We start from the raw sequence: 23,440 nt of genomic DNA on the forward strand, positions 1-23,440 counted from the left end.
CAACTGCAAAGAGATTATTGTTTTGTTAATTGCTTTAACAAACAAAAAGTTTAAATACTCACTGTTAATCAGTTTTTAGGTCAGACTATACATCTTAGTTTCAGTGAGCTTGGTTTTTACATTTTCATACTGTAATTTAATCTCCATTAAGTACTTTCCATAGTCCAGGCATGGTCTGCTGCATTCTCTATTTCTCTGGAGACACATTTAGGTTCTTATATCACATTCCGGTCTGTTGGTTAGGTCATTATGTAATAACTGTGGAATTATCATAAGGACAAAAGATTGAGAACACTTGGAACCAACTGTAATGTTTAAGGTACAAGTAAGTTTTGAAGAGAAAGAAATGATTGAATGACCTAGGAATTTCTAATAAAAGCCGCCAATCCGGATTGACTTCATTTCATTCATTCTTGACTTTTAAACTGATGAGAAATAAATACCAGAACCCAAATGTTTGACACTATGGCATATGCAACATTTCTACTTGTTCTTCACTTTGCAGGGATATGAGAAAGACGATTTGTTCAGTGAGTTTGAGTAGAAAATGAATTTAGACATTGTGTATATCGATGTGAAAATCACAAGGTGTGTCACAGATGGGGTGGACTTGGGCAGTCTGTAATTTCAACATGTGGGGCTATAGTAAGGGCTGAGTAAGGCCATGGCCCTGGAAGAGGAGTAACTAAAAATTTGAAAATATTCTAGGAAGGTAGAATTGACTTTGGTGGTGTAGAAGGGGTGGTCTTTTGGGGGCTCAAAACAGGGTGACCTAAAACTAAAATCTGTTTTAATTAATAAAATAGAAAGATCACTGAAAAGAAAAGGTTTCCTGGTTTTATCCATAAAGATAACCCCCTATATAGGTCCATTTATAGAGACATGGGAAAGTGAACATGTACCTTTTTCTTCTGTCATCAGCAATTCCCAGAAAATAAGGTTTTATTTCAGTAGATGCTCAATGGCTGTTTACAATCCAGAATGCTTCATGGATATTTGGAAGCAGTAGTGGCAAGGTCACTTATTGTCTATATTCAGGAGTTGGGCTTTTATGAGGAATTTAAGTCATACCAAAATATTCCTCTCTCTCTCTCTCTCTCTCTCTTTTCTTCCTTCTTTTTTTAAAGCTGTGCCGCTGCATGATGTGTGGCATCTTAGTTCCCCAACCAGGGATCAAACCCACACTTCCTGCAGTGGAAGTAGAGAGTCCCAACCACTAGACTGCCAGGGAAGTCCCCAAGATGTTTCTCTTAATGCAACTCTGATAATAGCCTTATATTGCCCCCAATTCCATCCAGTTGGGATGCCTTGAGATGAATGTGTGTGTGTGTGTGTGTGTGTGTGTTTTAATTCAGATGCCAAGGGTAAGATTAAGTCTGATTGCTTTCTTCATAATTTTTGAATGAGACTGATGGGCTGAAGGCCCAAATAGATGTTTTGGGGCTTGGAATTCCTTAAGAGGTAAGAGAAGTTGTTCCTTTTCCCAAGCTCCATGTGCCCTCTCCCATTTTATTGCTGTTTGCAGCCAGTCTTAGCTGTTGTCTGCTATGCAAATCATGAACTTCAAGACTCACGCCACCCCAAAGTGCCAGAGGCACTTGTAAAATTTGTTGCAGTCCCTTTCCCACTATCAGAGAAGACTGAGCCATGCCTCTCAGTCTTTGTTCATCAGGGTTCCTGCACAGCGGTCCCCTCCCCTTCGTGATATCCTTAGCTACTGTTGTGACTACCTCCTGGATCTTGTCATATGAAAATAGCACAGTCTGGTGGTTAGAACAGTTTTTGGAGTTAGACTCAGTGTCAGATCTCTACTGCACCACTTATTACCTGCTTGACATTGGAGCAAGGTTCTTTCTCTCTCTAAGCCTCGGTATAGTTATCTGTAAAATGGATGAATTGCTCTCACCCCACAGCTTTGCTTCACTTCATTTAAAGTTCTTGGTATGGGTTAAACATTCAGTAAATGGTAGCTCTTGATTGACATGGACTTCTGGAGCTCCAGTGACTTTTAATCTCACTGACCACTCATTTGTCCTTCAGCTTGCTACACATGTTCTGCATCTTCATGGGATCCCATAATCCAGAAAATGGTCTCCTTGTGGAAGAGAAAGTTGAGACCCCCCCTTGTCCGGTGGTTAAGACTCTGCACTTCCAATGCAGGGGCCATGGGTTCAGTTCCTGGTCGGGGAACTAAATTCCCACATGCTGCTCTGCCAATATATAAGTAAATAGATGCAACTTTAAAAATAAAATTAAAGAGAAAGTAACTGTCCTAGGCCCTTGGGTCACATGCTTTCAGATTCATAACTTTAGAGTCTCTATTGCTTTCCAGGTTTCTCAGGAAGACCCCAAGGACTGGCACATCCCTGGGTCAGGGAGGATGGAGCCTGTGACAGGAAGGAAACTGGGCTAAGACAGGAGATATTGTAGAGAAAAGGTGGGCAGAGGCAGGCTGGAGGTTGAGCTCTGTCCTCCCTCCAGAGAATACACTTCTGTTACTTAGGTACACTTGTAGAATACATATTCTTTAGATAGCTTTTCCAAGATCCAGGGTAACCGTCGTTTTGATTGGCTTTTTAGTGAATTGTTTACAACACAAATATTTTATTACAACCATAATTTGGGCTCCATACCTCATAAGTAGGGGGAGGGAGATGCTGAGGTCTTGTTTTTGCCACTTCTTATACATAAGGAAGAAATTTAAGTTAGACCTCTCATCCAGGGTCAAGCATGTGAGAAGTGGTGGTGGCAACACTCCGAATGTCCCCCTTCTAAAACTGACCACCATCTCTCCCCATTCACTCCTGCAGCAGCGACGTCCTCTTTCCACCATTCTGCCCTCAACAGCAAGAGGACCCTCCCCAACCCCCAGCTTGCCATCAGCAGCATTATCAGAGTGTCCTCTTCTGGGCCCAGGACGCTCAGGCCTTCAGAGGCCGTTCTAGAACTTCCCTTCAGAAGGGATGGATGGAGTACTCCCACTGTTCCTGTGCTCTTGTCCTCAGAGAGCCTTTTCCTTCCCACCTTGCCCCTCAGTGTTCCTTCTCCAGTAGCCCCTGCCTTTGCGCATCTACTTACTGTCCTCCACCGTTAGAAGGTAACCCTCAGAAGGACAGTGACTTGTTCACTGTATTTCTTGTAGTATCCTCTAGCTTTTTTTGTGCTTTGTACATACCACACACTTACATATTACACATTTGTTGAAAGAATGAATGACTCAGTTGTATCTGTCAGAAGCTGAAAGAATGTGAGCCCAGAGCGGATGGCACAGGGCACGTCACTGCTCCCTCCTCCCCCCTCAGCTGCAGCCTGCCAAGAGGCCAAGGAAGGAGGAGGAGGAAGAGTTTGTGTGCCTGGGGACTCGGATTCAGGCCTCCTCTGGGTTTGCTCTGTGTGGAGTTTCAGAACACCGCGTCATTCTGGCCTGAGCCGGTTAAGGGTGAGCATCTGCCATGGGTCTGGTTTCAGTGTTGCCGGCACACAGCTGTCTCCAGGCGTGTAGATCTTGTTGAGGGCAAGGTGCACGCTGGCTAAGGGCATAGACACTTGAGTCAAGTGAGCCCTCTGCCAAATTCAGTTTGTGTCCCCTCAAAAAAGTTTCATAACCTTTCTGTGCCTTAGTCTTATTGTTTGTGAAATGGGAATGACCTCACATGGTTGTTCCTAGGATTGAAGGACAGCATCCATGTGAAATCTTTAGCGCAAGTGAGGTGCATGCTGAGTGTTCAAGCTGGCTGATACTGTGTACAGTGCTAATTAAATCCTGTTTTTTCTGTTTGTGTCACAAGTTCCAGGTTGCTAGGTCTGTTTACTCTGCGTGGCTCACTCTGCCCATCTCTGATGAGAAAGAGCTTTGAGGGAGTAAGTGGAAACCCAGGAGGTTTGGGTGGGAATTCAGCCTGTTTTTCTGATTGTTCCCTGTAGACAGAGGATGCTATGATGTGAGATGTCTGTGTTTGTTTTAGTTTTGTCCTGGTGATTTCCACAGGGGAAAATAATTCAGAGGGAGTAAGTGTCACCGCTGGGAACTTGCCTGACTCTCTTTCTCCAGGAGGAAGAACTCTGCCTCGTGCGGGTAGGAAAGGGCAGCATCTGAACTGTGCGCTGGGAGGTGAGAGCTCCAAGGAGGGGCCTTATTTCTGCCCGCCTCACAGGACAGTACCAGGCCAAAGTGTGGGCACTGGGGTTGAGTTGTAGTTGCTTGTAACCGCAGTGGGAACCGTCACCATGCCCCCGGGCAGTGCCCAATGCTGGTGACTGGTGGGCCCACTTTGCTGTCTCCAGTGGGATAAATTACAAACTCAGTAAGTAATTTTTTGTTAGTAAACCACTCTATAGGCCGATGAAATATGAAATACTTTCCATTAAAAATGTTTTGCGGGACTTCCCTGGCAGCCTTGTGGTTTAATACTCTGTGCTTCCAATGCAAGGGTCATAGGTTCAGTCCCTGGTTGGGAAACTAAGATCCCACATGCCACATGGCATGGCCAATTTTTTGAATGTTATTAGGCATGTAAAAAAGTTACAATAAAGTTTTGTTGTTATTGTCAAATTTGGTATGGATAAAACTGTAAAAGATTAGGGAAAATGTCAGTAATCTGAAAAGTGTCTGTTCAAGTTGCTTTGCAAGTAGCAAATTCTTATCTCCTTTAAAGAAAAAAGAAATAGGAAATTGTAGAGAATACCTTGTAGCTGCAGTTAACACAAGAAAGCAAACAGAGAACAACAAACAGTACGGAGAATAGCTTTTGCCAGTGCCAGAGGTTGGCAGATAAAGGCACATTTGTATCTTTTGGTGGTGGTATGTTGTAGGAGAAGGCAGTGGCACCCCACTCCAGTACTCTTGCCTGGAAAATCCCATGGATGGAGGACCCTGATAGGCTGCAGTCCATGGGGTCGCTAAGAGTCAGACACAACTGAGTGACTTCACTTTGACTTTTCACTTTCATGCACTGGAGAAGGAAATGGCAACCCACTCCAGTGTTCTTGCCTGGAGAATCCCAGGGACGGGGCAGCCTGGTGGGCTGCCGTGTCTGGGGTCACGCAGAGTCGGACACGACTGAAGCGACTTAGCAGCAGCAGCAGCAGCATGTTGTATGTTTTTAGTACACATATTTTTATGATTATATATTAATAGTATACATTAACATAGCATTATGTATTTAGTAGCTTATAAAGTAAATTTTCTGCTTTAATGGACTATTGTATTAATCAATCAGCTATACTAATATGTATTAGGCAAGTGGTTTTCTCCTGATCTGACACATGGATGTACCAGTATGTTTTGTTAACTCTGAGAAGACAGGTCTGTCAGCTTTGTTTCATAAGACTGGAAATATGACATACAGCTATGGTAATAACTATGTAATTACTATGTTAATAACACTGTTACTAAAACAACCTGTATCTTTGGATTCCATTTCCAATGGAATATGTTCTTATAGTCAAACTGACCGTTCAGGTTTCTAATCATCTGGCTTTTCTTCTGCCTTCTGAATACTGTGTGGAGAGAACTGGAATTGTGGCTTGCTGTGATTCCACTGGAGCTCACAGACAGTCAGGGTTGGTGTGAACAAGAATCCAGATGAGGAGAGTAGAGGACGGGAGTGAGGGAGGCGAGGTGGGAAGTGGGGAGGTCCATTCAAACTTTGAGGCTGGTAACTTGGTTATAATGTTTTGACTTCTAGGCACCGGACCACCCAGGTCCAAATGTGAGAACAAAGGCAGATCCTTCTAAATAAAGCATGGTGACTTTGTAACTTCCGTGTGATTTCAGAATTCCAGTTAATTGTTACCTCTACTCAAATTGATAGTTGAGAAGTTATTGCAGTAATGCAGTAGCAACCCACAACCTGAAAGTCCCTGACTCTCTTGTCTTCACAGGTGTTGGGACGATGCTTCTTGACAGTGGTGCAGGTCCATTTCCAGTTTTTGACCCAGGCGTTACAGAAGGTACAGCCCGTGGCTCACTCTTGCTTTACTGAAGTTGTTGTGCCAGAAAAAAAGAACAGCAGCAGTGGCGGCGGCTTATCTGGCACGGGCCACACATCCGAACTGGAGGAAGCTGTGCGGTCCTGGCGAGGGGCTGCTGAGGTAATCCTGACTCCCGGGAGATGAGTGCCCTTTGTTCACATAGGAGAGGCTCCAGAGGGCCTTTGCCTGTTGGTTCTTTAAAAGGGCCTTTTTATTTAGAAGTGTGAGTTTTCAACTGCTGTCATTAGATTGTTGATTCATTTAACCGTGAATGCCTTTGTAAGTGCTCACTCCACACCAGGCATGCACCAGGTACTGGCAAGACAGCCTCTACTCACAGCCTCCTAGGAGAAAGGGCTTTACAAAAGCAGGGTTGAGGAGAGGCCTTTGACAAGAAGTGCAGCAAAGTTTCTAGGAAAGGGACCAGGGCGAAGAGGCTGGAGGGCAAGTGGAGTAAGCAGTCAGCTAGGTAGCTAGGTGGGGATGTAGTCAGCAATGACACTTCTTGTTGGTATTTTAATACTCCTTTGTTTCTGAGGCCGGAAGAAAAGCCTGGCAAGTCAGCATTTTAACTAGAATTTACTGTTCCATTTCACAGAGTAAAAGAGAATTTATATTATAATATTTAGTTTGACTCATAACCTCAATTAAATTGGCAAACTATTTGATTTTGTTTTAGAAATCTCTAATCAAATTTGTAAACATCTTTCAACATTTTAACATTATATGTTCTGTTGTTTACTTAGTTCAGTATTATGATGTTCCGTTGCATTGTTATTTATTCTCAATTTCTTTTCACTGTGTTGGTCCCTTTCATTTTAAAGATTCTCCTCTGCTTTCTTGGTGTTTATCGGAGCAGCCTTGCAGTGCTAACTGGGGGCTGAGTGCAGGAGTGGTACCTGCTGACTTCATTGCAGGTGGCTGGGCAGTGGGGTCCACACCTTTGTATTCTCACCCTACGGCCCTCTGTGCCCTCCTGGCTGCAGTCTCCTGATCACGCTGCTCACACTCTACACCCTTTGTACCTGACTCAAGGTCTTCTCTACCCAACCTGTGGGTATCATTCATGCTGAGAGCCCAGCCCAAGTGAGCAGCCTTCTGGTGCTCCTGTGACCTGGCCTTGACCTTTTCCTTCACCCACTTCTGTCTGCCCTGGCTTTCTGCCTTCCTTACTTTGCTTTCAACCAGTGACCCTGCCCCCTACACATTGAGAAAACAGAATGTACCTAGCAGCAGCCCCTCTTCTCCATTTCCACCCAGATGACACACCTCTCCCATTCAGACCCTCTCCTGTTCCTTCCTCTTGGTTCCAGCAGAGGAGGCGCCCTCCCGGCCTGTGCAGAGTCTGCCTCTCTCCACCCTGCCCCCGCCCTCAGGGCTTCTGTGCTGGGACCCTAGGTTTTGTCTCCCACCTCCTCAGCATGTTCCCACCAGTACACAAATAGGCTTACAAATAAAAATCCTCCATGCTCTGCCCTGTTTCTCTGCTCTTTTCATAGCCAGCTTCTTGGAAGAATTGTTTGCCTCACCTTTGATTCACGCTAAAAAAAATTACTATTATCAGATATTTCAAGCATATAGGAAATGTCACATACATAACCATCTATCTTCCTTTTAGCTTTGTCAAGTGAATCTTCACTTTTTGCCACACTTGCTTCATACTTTTTATTTTTAACAGAAAATGCAGTTGAGTTCCCTTTATACTTCTCCACTGTCTTATTCATATTCCTTTCTCTCTAGAGATAACCTTTTTTGATTTTGGAGTGTGACTCCTATGCATATTTTTATAGTTTTATTCTGTATGTATGTATCCATATGTGTATTGTTTTGCACAATATGAAGCTTTATATATAACGGGCATCATTCAGCTCACTAAAATCTGGCTTCCACTTCTCCACCAGAACATGCCTTGTCTTGTCAAGGTCACGGGTGCCTTCGGTGTTGCCAGAAACATTGGCAGAAATCCAAGGATCCCATTGACTCCATTTAGCAGCTCACAGCGACTTGGGCCCTGGAAATCCTCTCTCCTTATGAAGAACCAGCTGCTCTTAGTTACCCTCTTACCTCCTAGGATAGCCTCCCCAACCGCTTTGCTATCTTCTCTTCAACATAACTTATGATTGTGAGTTCCTCAAGGCTCAGGTCTACGTGTCCTTTTCCCTGAAGGGCCTCCATTTAGTCTTGGAACTTTAGAAACCGCTTGTGTGCTGGGGCCATGGAGCGTGTGTGCCCAGTGCCCTTCTGTGTGGTCTCAGGCCCCTGTGTTCAGCTGCTGTCCTCCTCAGGTCTTCAGATGGCTCAGCCCTTGGCCTTCCCACATACACCTGTTCCTCTTCAAAGCGTCCCTACGCTAGCAAGTAGCGCCCTCTCACACTGGGTCCCTTGTGCAAGAAACCTGACATTTATCCTCCAGTTTGTCTGTCACAACTGCATCCAGTCCACACGAAAGCCCTGCAGACCCTGCCTCCAGAATACTATTGTAGACCTGTCCCTTCATTCTGTGTCCACCATCACTGACTTATTTCAGGGGATCATTACTCTCCCCTGACATCTTCAGAGGCTGGGCCTGCTTCTCCCTTTCCTGTCTTGCTGTCCCTCATCTCTCTCTCTTTCCTTAGGGTAAGGGGTAGACCTGTCCCATGACCTGCCTAGTCACACATAGTCTGGCTCCTGCCTCCCCACCAGCCGCCTCTGGTCACTCTCCCCGCTCCCTGGGTTCTAGTTCCTGTGCCTACATCTCTGCCTGTCCGCTCCACTCCCTGACCCTGCACTGCTGTTGACTGCCTCCTCCTCTTTAAATGCAGGCTAGATGATGATTTCTCAGTTTCTTGGGTGCTCCCTGTCACAGTTCTTTATTTCCCTTGGGATGTGTTTTTCCATTTTATATTTTTTAAATGTTTTATTTGCTTGCCTTTTCAACCTATGAAGCTGTCAGCTCCAAGATTATAGGGACCAGGATTGGTGCTCCACTGTCTATCCAGTGACTCCTCTTAACGTAAGACCTCCTTGTGAGGTCTTACATATTTTGACTAAATGAAGAGTTCTAGAAAGAGAGTCAAATGGTTTTAAACTGTGGGACTATTAGGGTACAGGGAGTGATTGGTCTTCATATAGAATTTGTGAAGCTTTGGAAATCTATGACATTACAGCTGCTTAATTTCCTTTAGTCTTGCAATGTTGGTAAATGTTATAACTCCATTAACCTAGAAGAACAAAAATTAACTGTTTAAAAATGTTATTTGTTGCACAAGTATTATTGCAATAAAAATAGATGTTGAAAAAATTGAAAGACAGTTCATCCTGAATCCTTCCTTACATCTAATAAATCGAATATATATTTTTCTATATTCTCTAGTCCTGATCCATATGTATAGATAACTAGCATTTCATCACAAGACACAGATGAGTCTTCTGTTTTTCTGTCTTATGTCCTTATGTCTTCTTGTTTTTCTGTCTTATATATTTATTCTTGTTGTTTAGTTGCTAAGTCATGTCCAGCCCTTTGTGACTCCATGACTGTAGCCCACCAGGCTTGTCTGTCCATGGAATTTCCCAGTCAAGAATACTGCAGTGGATTGCCATTTCCTTCTCTAGGGGATCTTCCCAACCCAGGAACTGAACCTGTGTCTCCTGCTTAGTAAAGGCAGATTCTTTACCACTGAGCCACCTGGGAGGTTCAATGTACTCTTCATAAACATATATTTAATGACTAAACAATAAGTATTTCATTTTTCTGTGAGGATTTCAAAAGTTCTGTTTTTCCTTTAATGTTACAATGTAGTTTTTTTCCTACTGGTGAGGTTTATTTACTTTGGTGTATAGGACCACTCAACCAAATAGATATATTTTTTAATTTTGGAAACTTCAAGGGCCAATATACTATGATATCTATCTTTTTAAAGCAGAGAAACTTAAAATGTGATTAATATAACAGGTAGGTAAGTCTTTTTCGGTTTTTTTTTTTTTTTTTATTGTGCCGTGAGGCTTGTGGGATCTTCGTTCCCAGACCAGGGGTTGAACCCAGGCCCTCAGCAGTGACAGTGTCAAATCCTAACCACTGGGACCACCAGGGAATTCCCAGGGGTTTCTTAAATAAGGTAGTGCTATGTCAGGTTTGTTTTCTCATCAGTGCTTGGTTTAGTCTTTCAGAATTTCTGGCTGCTCTCCTTACAATAGAGATAATCCAGAATGACTAATGCTTAAATAGTTTCTTGCTTTATTTTAATGGTTTCTTTTTTTTTTTAAATTTTGCTAGTATCTGTAACATCTTTGTTTACCTACCAGTCATTATTTCTGTTGCAGGCAACATCTAGACTGAGAGAAAGAGGCTGTGATGGCCGCCTGGCAGGAATTGAAGTTCAGCAGCTCTTCTGTTCTCAAAGTGCAGCAATTCCCGAGCACCAGCTGAAAGAACTGAACATAAAAATTGACAGTGCTCTGCAAGTACGTTTTTCAAAACTAGCACATTAATATCTGAGGAATGAAAACAAGGGGAGGAGTTAAAGTTTTGATGTTGAACCAGTTGGAAAGAGTAATAGGATAGTAGTTAGCCTCATGTCTTTTAATAATTATAGAAATTTACGATTTCTATTTTCACTGGACTTTGTCAGTTTAGAATCTACTATGTAATCTTGATTCCTAAAAACAATTTCTTTGCAGGCATATAAAATAGCTCTGGAAAGCTTAGGTCACTGTGAATACGCAATGAAAGCTGGTTTCCACCTGAATCCAAAGGCAATAGAAGCCAGTTTGCAGGTACGTTACTCTGCCTGGTGGTTCCGGTGAGCTGTGGTGTGGCAGTCACGCCGTCCGCATGAGCCAGTCGTCTTGAGAGCTGAGCCGTGGGTCACCTCTCTTGTCCTCTCTGACCATTTTCTAGGGCTGCTGCAGCGAGGCAGAGGCGCAGCAGACGGGGCGGAGGCAGACCCCGCCGCAGCCCATGCAGTGTGAGCTCCCCACTGTGCCCGTGCAGATAGGATCAAGCTTCCTGAAGGGGGTCTCCTTCAATGAGTCGGCCGCCGACAACCTGAAACTCAAGACGGTAGCTTCCCACGGGGTTCCTCCAACCCGGCTGTGAACTTGAAATTAGAGTTCTTAAGGACACCTGACGGCTTGTAAAGAATCTGGATTAAAAAGCAAAACTGAAGTGAAGACAGGAGGCATTGACCTTCCTCAGTAAACTGTTGTCTAAAAGCAGACTAGAGTGACGTTCCTCCACACACACATTTGATAGGTCTTGATTGAGCAACCGTTAGTACCAGGCTAGGAGGTTTGACAGCCCCCTAGGTTGTGATAGTAACCCAGCACGAGGGGGCCTCAGCTAGAGGATTAGGGATGTGACCCTTGAGAAGAGGACTTACTGCAGAGAAAGACCTGAAGAATATGTGTGGGGGTGAGGCTGGGGCTGTGAAACAGCCAGGAAGTAAGAGCCGTTCTAAGAGCTGAAGGCCTTCCTTAGAGCTGAAGCGGGGTGTCCTCTGGCTATCCAGTACAGTCCCTAGTAGGATTTGGATTTAATTGTCCTGAAATGAGGGCTGGGCTCTTCTAGTTTGTAAAAGTTGTCCAGGTGATTCTAACGTGTAGTCAGACCTGAGAGTGTAGAACAAGGGGAGACATGGCACTGACCAAGGCTGGAGAAGCAGCCCAGGGAGATGGAAAGCCCCCAGTTTGAGGCTGGTGCCCCACCCTGGTAGGTCACGTGATTAGGTTGGCATTTCTGAAAGATCTCCCTGGCTTCAGGATAGACTTTTGGCTGGAAGGAGAGCAGCACTGAAGGCTTTTGGCCATGGCCCCATCTGGTGATGATGGGAGGCAAGTGGAAGGATTCAGGAGCAACCTGCTGCTGCTGCTGCTAAGTCGCTTCAGTCGTGTCCGACTCTGTGCGACCCCAGAGACGGGGCAGCCCATTAGGCTGCCCCGTCCCTGGGATTCTCCAAGCAAAAACACTGGAGTGGGTTGCCATTTCCTTCTCCAATGCATGAAAGTGAAAAGTCAAAGTGAAGGTGCTCAGTCGTGTCCGACTCCTAGCGACCCCATGGACTGCAGCTTACCAGGCTCCTCCATCCATGGGATTTTCCAGGCAAGAGTACTGGAGTGGGGTGCCATCGCCTTCTCCGCAGGAGCAACCTAGAGGTTGTAATAAGCAGGACTCCATGATTAACTGGCTATGAGGGGGGGGAAGGGAGATGAGGCCCAAGTTTCTGGCTTGGATAGCAGTTTTGGTGCTGCTTATTAAGGCTTGGCGATAGTTGTCAAAAATACATTTTTGTACATGATTTTAAGATTGCTTTTGGAATGTCCAAGTGGAGCCATCCAGCAGGCAATTGGATGTATGGGTCTAGAGCTCTGAGGTGGGATCAGGCCTGGGTCCTCACAGACAGATGGTCTCTGGAGCCAGAAGAGAGGCTGGGGGAATCCAGGAAGTGTGTGGAAGGGGTTCAAGGAAACTTTGGCATTTAAGAGAGTGGCCGTGACTATTTTATAGTCACAGGGCCATACATGAACTTCTTCAGGCATGTCCTGTATCTGCCACTGTGGACTCGCCTTATGGTACCTTGATCGGAGTACAATGTTGCTGTGAAGTCCAGCTTGTTGGGAGAGTTCTGGATCATCGGTTTGTTGTGAGAGAATGTAATGCAGGAGTAGCCAGATGGAAGAGACGCCTGGGGCAAGGCCTGGGGAAGGGACTTGGCAGCTCCCTGTTCTCTCCAGGCAGCACAGTCCCAGCACCTCCCTGTGTTCTCCAGCCCAGAAGCTCCTAGGGTAACTTTTGTAAAGAGACTTTCGCCAAGTTAATTTCATTTATGATTTTGTTCAGAGTGTATAAAATAAAAGGTTTTGAAAGTACACTATAAAAATGTTGTTTATGGTTATGCTCTTGGGACGGGCTCTCACTTCCTGGCTGTCTCACAGCCCCAGCCTCACCCCCACACTTATTCGTCAGGTCTTTCTCTACTTTAAGTCCTCTTCTCAAGGGTCACATTCCTTAATCCTCTAGCTGAGGCCCCCTTGTCCTGTGTTACTATCAGAACCTAGGAGGCTCTTATGGTTAATGTTTCAGTGAAATAAATAAGAGGAGAAATCTTGCCCTAGTAGTGAAGTAATTAGCACCGTTTGTGGAGCGTCCTGTGTGCCAGGCATGTGTCAAATGTTTCCCATGTATCCTCTTAGTTAATGCTCACCCATGAGGTGGGCACAGCCCTTTCCCCCACTTGACAGAGGAACTGGAGCCCAAGGCCGCACAGCTAGAAAGTTGCAGACTGGAATTGGAGCTTATGCTGACCACTTTTTCATCCAGAATAAGAATGAAGTTTTCTGGTATTTACTTGTATCAAATGATTTCCTTTCCTTCCTTATTCAGAGGGATTCAGAACTTCAAAATTCCTTAGCCAATTTGCATCAGATTGCTAAATAATGCTGTGTTTTGTGCTAAAATAGAAATCACATGTGTATTAATGCACATGTATCCATATCTAGCCAGTCACAGGTTTGAGAAAATCTTTGAAGGTAATTGATGGGAATTACTTAAGAAATCAAAATGAAGTGACTTGGGAGAAAATAAAATTCTGTTCTCTTGAGGGCTATTTTGTACTTATAAATGCATTTCTGTAAATTTTGGAACCTTGTATGGCTTTATTTTGAGGTGTGAACTCTCTTTTTATCAATCTGTAGCATACGATGTTACAGCTGATCAAGGAGGCAGGCTGCTATAATGGAATGACACCCAGGGACGACTTTCCTGTGACTGAAGTCCTAAACCAGGTGTGCCCATCCACGTGGCGGGGTGCCTGCAAGACTGCCGTGCAGCTGCTGTTTGGCCAAGCTGGACTGGTGAGTGAACACTTGTGAAGGACAGGGGAGAGTAGAGGAAGACATTTTAAGCATGTGAGCATGTGGTGTGGGCTCATGTGTGAAAACTGGATAATATAAACAGCCCTTTGGTTGCTGCAGAGTTTAGACAAGATGGGAAAGGAAGAGCATCATTAAAAGGTCTTTTTTTGTCCTTTACTAGATTGATGTTATGTATTTGCAGGGGACCTAGTTGCAAAATGGTGTCTCAGGCTTTCCAGATTTTAAGGAAACCATTACATTAGTGATGATTTGGTAGGCCCTTTCACCTGGCCTGACTCTCCAGGGCTACAGTGGGTGTCTTTCTGTTGCTCAAACACAGCAGCCTTCTTCCTGTCTCAGGTTTTGCCCTTGATGTTCCTTTTCCCTGAGAATACTCCTCTCAGATCTTCATGTGACTCTCTCTTTCTCATTTTCCTTATGTCACCTCAAACATCACCTCCTCCGATGGTATAAGTATTGCCCCATCCAGTCACTTTGTATCCCAGCTCTCTGTATATCTCCTTTTATACAATAAAAATAACAACAGCAACTCCAAACTAAGTTTGATCTCTTCACCTTTGGTGAGAATAACTTTTGCCAAATTTGGGTGGGGTCAGGAAATCAACATCTAGGTGTCTTTAATTTTTGTTTTTTTTTTCACTATTTATTTGGTTGCACCGGGTCTTTTGTGACACTCAGGATCTTTAGTTGCTGCATGTAGGATCTGGTTCCCTGAGCAGAGCTCAGACCCCGGGCCCCCTGTATTGGGATTGTGGAGTCTTAGCCACTGGACCACCAGGGATGTAACAACATCTAGGTTTTTGTCAGGCACCTTTGATCTGTGAACCTAATGTATTTATCCTATGTTCTAGCATGAAAGATTGCTTTTTGAAGTGTTGTAGATCCTCCTCCAGGGGATCTTCCTGACCCTTCGAGGAAGACATGGCAACCCACTCCAGTATTCTTGCCTGGAGAATCCCATGGACAGAGGAGCCTGGCAGGCTACAGCCCAGCGGGTCACACAGAGTCTGACACGACTAAAGCAACTTAGCACACATGCATAGCATTTTAGAGATTAAAGGAAGCTAATTAGAGATCAAGATAATTAAAGAACTGTTTCTACTCTGATTCCTACTTTATTCATAAAAGGAGCTGCTGGGAGGATGCAGTCCTTCTGTTTGGTGTGGGTGAGCGCTCCAGTGGCCCAGCTCAGGGTAGTACTTGCTTTGTAGAGGGCCAGGTGGGGCCTGTCCACAGTGTTGAGTTACATTTCCCTTAAAATCTGTTCCATAGTATAGGAACTCCTGAGAAAAAGAGTAAACTGGAGACCCCTGGAGCCCACTGCTTTGAGTAGATTGATCCATATTCCCAAAGACCATTTTAAGCAGCAGCAGCAGCAGCAGGGGAACCATGTCAATAAGTTCTCCAGAAAGGAGTATGTAAAATAAGGCAGGAAGACCCAAAGGTGGTTTTGAGAAAACATCAGTTAAAAAAAAATGTTCCATGTTATTCAGAATAAAAACTTCTTCCTAGTTCTCTGCTCCTTGATCCCAGGGCACCTTTGTGTGTGACTGATGAAAAACTTCAGATTATTGTTCTGGGGATGGGAGGAGAGAGGAAACACCTGCTTGTTCCAACAATGGCTATTACTTGGACAGGAAGTCTCTAAAGGACGCTGCAGACCAGCTGTGGGAACTCTCTTACAGCTGTGGAAATCGGCTCCATTAGATGCTGAATTTGGAATCCTAATAAGCAACTCTGCACAGCTTTGCCCTTCCTAAAACATTACAGATTTGTTTTTAAAGTGTTTTATGATTATTTTCTTAAATTTCTTTTAGTTATTTGAAAATACATTCATCACTTTGTTACACCCTTTGAATTACAAAGGATACTATATCATCTGTGTAATATTAAAGACTCTCCTCAGGACTTCCCTGGTAGTCCAGTGGTTGAAACTGCACTTCCAATCTAGGGGCCATGGGTTCAATCCCTGGTCAGGGAACTAAGATCCCACATGCTGCATGGCACAGCCAAAAAAACGAAAAACAAAAAGCTGAAGAAAGAAACAACTCTCTTCGAGGGAGTTCCCTGGTGGTCTAGTGGTTAATACTCCATGCTTTCGTAGCTGTGGCCCGGATTCAGTCCCTGGTTGGGGAACTGAGGCCCCACAAGTGCACAGTGTGACCAAAAACAAAACGAGAGAAAATCACTGAGAAAGGATTGGTTCTGCATTTTTCCTGAAGTAATTCTGTTCTTATTGATGGTTGAGGATAAAGTGGCCTTAACAAAAAGCCTCACCATCTTCTGGCTCATATTTGGTCATTACACGTAGGCTGCTCTAAAAGCATTGGTTTGATTTTTAATGACATTTTTACTTCTTTCAAGTGCGTCAAGTGAAAAAATACTTAGATGAAGGAAACAAAGTAATTCCTAATTAACGTATTTACAGCTTGGAAGAAGTACTAAAAATGATTGTGAAGTTCAGTACATCCTGCACCTAGAATGCAGTTTCTGTTTTTTTGAAGTATTACTGTTTTCAGTCATCTTTATTACTTGCTGTTGTCTCCATGGGATCCTGACTGGCCTGTGTGTTTCTGTGTTGCCAGATAGTTTGCTGTCTTACCAGAATAGTTCTTACCAGAGTCACTCAGCATTGATAGGCTCATGCATTTGATTTGTTTATGATCCATTTTTCTCTTTGAAAGCTGATTGTTGTTTTTGTTTCTCTCTTAGGTGGTAGTTGACACAGCACAGATTGAAAATAAAGAAGCCTATGCCCCCCAAATCAGTTTAGAAGGATCCAGAATTGTGGTTCAAGTCCCATCCACATGGTAACAGAACTCTTACACTAACACAGGCCTAAGCTTTGATTGATGTTTGCACATCTTTGAAAAGATTGCATTGCTTGTGACAAATTTGTTACTGAGTCCACAGCTTTTGAACAGAGTATATCATTTTCTCTAAGTCACCCAGCATTTCTCTGAAGCGGAGTATAAAACATAGAATTTCTTTTCCTTTGTTCCAGCAACAACCCTGCTGACCTAGAGGTCATGTCAATACATACCCAGTGTCGTTGAAAATCAGGAGGCAGACTGAGCTATTTCATTTTTAATTATTTGCTTATATTTATAAACTTATAATGAAGTATTCTTAATTTATTCACACAAAAGCCCTTACAAATCAGTAAGAAATGGGCAAAGCACATAGACAGGTAAATCAGAGGAGACATGGTCAACGAAGAGATGAAGAACATGTATAACCTCACCTAACAAAGAAAGGAAGGCAAAGCGGAAAATACAATGTCATTTTGCCCATCATGTTATTAAATTGTTTTAGAATAACAGTACTAGGTTTGGTCCAGACTGTACAAAAACCGGCACAGATGTTGTTGAATAAATCACACAGCCTTTCTGGAGGACAGTTTCATTTGTCAGAAGCCTAAAATAAGGGCTGTGACCTCAGCAGTTCCACATCTAGGGATTTATCCTTGTGATGTGCCTACAGATTCAGTACAGTTTTATTAGTAAATAGGAAAAATTAAACATATATTAGAAGACTTTTGCTATTAAAATCATGGGCAGAATGAGTATTTAACTATATAGAAAATATTTGAAGTAATTAGGTAGGAAGAGATAGTAAGGAATAGTGACACTATTTGGGCCCATGTGGACTAACGTGGTATTTGGGTAATGCATTTGAATTCTATTTAAACCATTTCTTCTTGAAATGCAAAGGGGGTCCAGTGGAGATTCTGCTTAAAGTTTTAGAATTTGTTAATATATCAAGTGTGAAAGCAAAAGTGTTAAGTCACTCAGTCATTTCCAACTGTTTGTGACCCCAGGAGCCCAGCAGGCTCCTCTGTCCATAGAATTTTTCAGGCAAGAATATTGGAGTGGGTTGCCATTCCCTTTTCCAGGGGATCTTCCTGACCCAGGTATCAAACCCGGTCTCCTGCATTGCAGACAGATTCTTCACCATCCGAATGGTTGGTGATTCACGTCATGTCCCAGAATCTCCCTTCTGTGAGTTTCTCCACAGATTTCTAAATTTGATTATTAGTTAATTTATATTCATGTCTTCATTCCTATCAAACAGTAGATTTTTTTTTTCTGGACTCAGCTTGCAGGATCGTAGTTCCCTAACCAGGGATTGAACTCGGGCCCGCAGTAGTGAGAGTGTGGAGTCCTAACCACTGAACTGGCAAGGAATTCCCCAAGCAGTAGATTAAAAGCTCACGTTTTTGTAAGAGTTTTGTGTTCTTGAAATTGTTTTCTAATTCAGGTTCTTATTGAAAAATATTAAACTTAACTAGGATTCTCATTTTAAAGAAAATATTTCCAACTCTTGGATAATTGGGTGGATATAAACAGCTAGTACTAAAATGGTTTACACTGCAGTTTACTTCTAGAACTCTCCCTTTATGATTGATTTCCTTTGTAATTCATTGCCCATCCTTGAAAGACCTCACAGACTGCTCCCTCTGCTGGCTACTTTTGGTAAAAATGGCACAGTTTTCATGTTTTTGTTTCAAGTTATAAAATATGTGCTTGTTGAGAAGAACTCAAAAAGAAGTAATTGCTTTACTCCAACTTAGAGAAAATGAAATTATTAGCAAAACTAGTCAAGAATTTATTATTTGCTTTGCTTTTAGCATAATGAAGTATCTAGATTCTTTTTTCCCCCCAAAAGTAGTATCTTACTTAGATTTTTAAACTGTCATATTTAAGCTGTTACCCATTCTTTCTTTCATCAAATATTTACTGAGTACCTAATATGTGACAGACACTATTCTAGGCTCTGGGAATTAAATCAGAAGCAAGACAGACAGGGTCCCTGCCCTTAATAGAGCTGGCTTTGTAATGGCGTGGGAGTTGGGGAGGGGACTGCTAATAAGCGTAGGAGTTAAGTTCAAGCACTGGCAAGCGTACAAGGGGAATAAGAGTAGAGTGACATCATCTGTTAGAGAATAACAGGTAGAGATGGCAAGAGGAAGCTATTTTGGATGAGGAGGTCAGTCATGAAGGGTCTCTTTAAGGATGTGACATTTGAGAGGAGCCTGCCACACAGAGAGCAGATGGGGAAAGCATCGCAGGCAGAAGGAACAGCAAATGCAGAGACCTGAGGAGTGCACTGGTGTGACTGGAGGTATGCTGGGTGGGGGTGAAGACAGGAGTCGTGGAAGCCAGGACTTGCAGGGTCCCCGGGGGACTAGGGTTTTATCTAAGAACAGGTAGAAGGTTTTAAGCCAATCAGGGTAATTTGTCAAAAAGAATAGGTTTAGTTTCTTCAGGGGATTTTACTGATCAGTTCTCAAGACTGATGAATAACATAAAAATACCATTCTGTTGATTTTAAGAAAGAAATTATTAGTATCACCGGAAACCATAGTACTCCTTTCTGCATGACCAGAAAATGCTTGCTTAGTGGGCGGACATGTGACCAGCCAGATCACAAGCAGAAGTTGGCTTGAGAACATAGAGCAAGTATGTCCTGGTGATCAGCGATTCCAGGCTGAGAGAATCTGGTGTGTGGACCTCAGCCAGGTCCACTGGCCAGGATTCTCTCCTAGGAGCCCAGGGTCTCGTCGGGTACTGGCAGACCTTGCCTTGTTGCTTGCTTTCTCCAGGGTTTCTGAGACTGGCCAGCTCACACCCTCACATAAATTTCTTCTCAAGCCAAAGTCACATTGGGGAGTGCTGCTGCCTCCTTAGGATGGCTTTGGCAAGTGTTATTTAGCCGAAGTGTTATTTAGCCTACCATTTAGCCCCCAGAGCACTCGGTAACAGACAGCATCTTCCTGGTTCTCCCTCTCAGAAAACGCCTCTTGGTGGAGGTGCCCGGGGTGGGCAGTGGGGACCTGAATGCCAGCGGGAAGGCTTTAAGGATGCCACTGGAGGGTTTTGCACAGGGGAGTGGTGTGTTCAGATTTGTGCTAGAGCAGGCTCACTCTCTTGCTGTGTGGAGGAAAGTCAGGGCTGAAGCTGGTGTAGGACAGTGAAAGGGCGTTAGGACACCTGGAAGCTCTCAAAGGGGAGCAGTGAGGCAAAGGCAACAGCATCAGAGATCCTGAGATGTGAGCAGATCCAACATATTCAGGGCATATGAGAAGCCTCGTAGTTGGGACACTGTAAAGAGAGGTGACAGTGAAGAGGACTGTGTCCAGAGAGGCAGGAGGCCCAGGTCACAGAGTCTGGAGGGCTGAGCTGAGGGGTTTGGATTTTATTTCAGCCACAATAGGATGCCACTGGAGGGTTTTGCACAGGGGAGTGGTGTGTTCAGATTTGTGCTAGAGGAGGCTCACTCTCTTGCTGTGTGGAAGAAAGTCAGGGCTGAAGCTGGTGTAGGACAATGAAAGGGCGTTAGGGCACCTGGAAGGCAGCCCCTGCACTGAACTCTTCTCTTCCTGCTAAACAGATTCTAGACAGACAGAAATCTGCCGAGACGCCAAGCCCTGTTGTATTTCTTCCCCCTCCTATTGCAGAGCAGCAAGTCCCAGTGTTAGCCCTGTCATCCTCTAAATATTCTTATGATTACTAAATTTTTCTTTGGTGCCAAAAGTTGTAGCCTTTTGTATAAGGCCCACTTGAAAATTGGAACTCTGTTGTGGAGAAGGGCAGCCTAGACTCACGCAACTTGGTTGGTGCCTAGGTGCCTGAAAGAAGACCCGGCTACCATGTCCCTGCTGCAGAGAAGCCTAGATCCCGAGAAGACGCTGGGCCTGGTGGACGTGCTCTACACTGCGGTGCTGGACCTCACCCGCTGGAGGGCAGGGAGGTGGGTGTCCCTGCCGAGGAGCAGTGTGACCACTTACAGGGTCATGTGAGCTCATGTCACTCATAGTGTGTGAGTAAATAAGGCAAGAAGGGGAACTTTGGGGCAGCTTGTTATTTGGGAATAATTTCAAGCTTATAGAAAAGTTGCAGGAATAGAACAGAGAATTGCCCTTTATTTACCCAGACTCCCCAGTTTGTGAGCACTTTTGCCTTCATTTGTTGTATCATTTCAGAGTTAAGTCCATCAAGAGCATTTTAACCAAGCTCACATTCTCCCTATGAACTCAGAGCAGAAAGGTGTTTAGAAAATTTACTTATATCTTGCATGAAATTTATTTATATCTGAAAGTACTGACAGTTGCAAGATTATCTATTTGTGAATAAACTTTAGAACTGGTAGAGACCTTGAACATTTAGCCACAGGCCGTCTGCATGTCTTCATTCCTGAGCACACAGAGGCGCGGAACAGCAAGGTGACTTAACCAGGGTCACTGCAGCCGTCACCTGCCCAGCTCCCACCCCATGCCCTTTCCATCTCTAGGACTTTCTTTCAGTACTAGAAAAAAGTATGCAGGAAACTTTGGAAGTAACAACCCTCTGTTCTTGGCACTGTCTGTGAGTTACCTTCAGAGACAAGCTGGGCTGCCTAGTGTCCCTGGGACCTGCCCACTCACCCCTCTCTGCTGTGTGGATTAGTTTGTTGACCCTCTGCTGGATCTGCCAGGCTCCCCTGTCATCCAGGCACACAGCCGACCTCTGCCAAATGCATCTCCCACGCTAGATTAGGCGTGCTTTGCTCTCCTGCGTTGCAGTCAGAGGATTTCACTCAAAAATCCTCATGCCAGAATCCTCATGTTTTCATGGCCCTGTGTTAGACATGGTGAAAGTGAAAGTGTTAGTTGCTCAGTTGGATATGGTAGATGTTTTATAATAAATATAGATAGTGCTTAAATTACATACTCTTAAAAATTTTGGGTGTTTATGAAATAAATGAACCCAATTCCAAACAAAGAGGTCTTTTTATTCTTAAAGTCTTTCTTGAACACCAAAGCAATCCCATTTTATTGTCCAATTTGTATACTTGTCTTTTTTTTTTTTTTTTAATTTCTCTGTCAATAGGGAACAAGCTTTACCCTGCATACAGATCCAGCTTCAGAGGGAGATCTGTGATTTTGGAAATCAGGCTGACTTGCCTTCTGGGAATGGGAACAAGTCTTCAGGTGGCCTGCAAAAGACATTCTCCAAGCTGACCTCCCGGTTCACCAAGAAAGCTTCGTGTCCCAGCTCGAGCAGCAACACGAGTTATTCCATTCCAAATACCCCTTCCAAAAACATCTTCATAGCCGGGTGTTCAGAAGAGAAGGCCAAAATGCCCACTAATATGGATTCAAGGCTACAAAGCATTTTGAACATTGGTAATTTCCCTAGGACTGCAGACCCTTCACAGTCAGCTCAGAATTCCAGTAATCACATGGCCAATGGTTTTCTCCTGGAGAGGCGTGACAACTTCCTGCAAGGGGATGATGGCAAGGACGAGAAGGGTATGAATTTGCCAACCGATCAGGAAATGCAGGAGGTGATCGATTTTCTCTCGGGCTTTAACATGGGCCAGTCACACCAGGGCTCCCCGCTGGTGACACGGCGTAACTCTGCTGCCACAGCCATGGTGACTGAGCAGAAGGCAGGAGCCATGCAGCCACAGCAGCCATCACTGCCAGTGCCCCCACCATCGCGGCCACCCCAGGCTGGGGCGCACACACCTCTGACACCCCAGCCGGGCCTGGCACCTCAGCAGCAGTCCCCAAAGCAACAGCAGCCCCAGGTCCAGTACTACCAACACTTGCTGCAACCTGTCGGACCACAGCAGCCCCCGCCCCAGCCCCGGGCCCCTGGGAAATGGGTACCCGGCTCATCCCAGCAGCCAGCGCAACCTGTCGGAGCTGGTCTATCTCCCCTTGGCCAGTGGCCTGGCATATCTGATCTCAGTTCTGACTTGTACAGCTTGGGTCTGGTGAGCAGCTGTTTGGATGATGTGATGTCGGAGGTTTTGGGACAAAAGGCACAGGGACCTAGAAATAACACCTGGCCAAACCGTGACCAAAGCGATGGAGTCTTTGGGATGTTGGGAGAGATTCTGCCTTTTGATCCTGCAGGTATGTGAGCCCCCTCCCCACCTTGGGGTTTTAACTTAAATAGTATCACCAAGGACTTTATAGGGCCTGCCATGGCCTTCCGTGTGGGAGGCAGTGACTTAATCCCCTTTAAAGACCCTTTCTCACTGTCTGATGGCAAGTGTGGGGCAGCTCCAGCAAAGGGAGGAAGCAGTAGTTAGAATGAGTCTGAGAAGGTAAGTGGAACTATTTTCTTACTTTGTAGACGACAGAATTGAGGCTAAGAGAAGCTGAATGACTCAAAGTCCCATTAGTCAAGAGGGCTCCAATCTGAGCCCTCCCATTCAGGGCAGCCAAAATGGCCCTTCGTGGGCTTCTTTTTTCCTAATTACATATTCTGTTCTGTGATTCTCTTTTGCTTAAAGTCTAGAACCCATGAAAGGTGGTAAAGCACCCTCCTACCTTCATAGAATTTGGCTTTTCCTGGCCTACACAGTGTGAAAGTTCCCCAGAGTTATCTCAGGAAATTAGAAAAAGAATTTAGAAACAAAACAAAAATAAACTAGGAGGAGTTAAAGATAAAATTTGTTCTACACCTGAAACTAAAATGATATTGTAAATTAGCTATACTTCAATTTCAAAAAAGGATAAAAGCTAAAGCTAAATAAATTTGAAAGAAAAATATAGTAAACATTATAAATCTAAAAGACTGGCCTTTAGAAAACCAATAAAATAGAGAAGCCAATTTATTGT

The 23,440-nt window shown here is 44.3% G+C and overlaps 1 protein-coding gene across 2 annotated transcripts in view; it reads left to right on the top strand.

The window, feature by feature from the left end:
- Positions 1–23,440, top strand: part of GARRE1 (granule associated Rac and RHOG effector 1) — an 87,408-nt gene that overhangs the window by 54,217 nt on the left and 9,751 nt on the right. For both annotated transcript variants that reach the window (XM_006042946.4, XM_006042947.4), the window contains exons 3-10: positions 5,884–6,093; positions 10,276–10,416; positions 10,633–10,728; positions 10,853–11,014; positions 13,645–13,803; positions 16,537–16,634; positions 20,452–20,577; positions 21,696–22,729. In XM_006042946.4, coding sequence (XP_006043008.1) covers positions 5,884–6,093; positions 10,276–10,416; positions 10,633–10,728; positions 10,853–11,014; positions 13,645–13,803; positions 16,537–16,634; positions 20,452–20,577; positions 21,696–22,729 — 2,026 coding nt within the window. The remainder of the gene's footprint in view (positions 1–5,883; positions 6,094–10,275; positions 10,417–10,632; positions 10,729–10,852; positions 11,015–13,644; positions 13,804–16,536; positions 16,635–20,451; positions 20,578–21,695; positions 22,730–23,440) is intronic.

The sequence above is a fragment of the Bubalus bubalis genome, chromosome 18, assembly GCF_019923935.1.
Source record: "Bubalus bubalis isolate 160015118507 breed Murrah chromosome 18, NDDB_SH_1, whole genome shotgun sequence".
Lineage (NCBI taxonomy): Eukaryota > Metazoa > Chordata > Mammalia > Artiodactyla > Bovidae > Bubalus > Bubalus bubalis.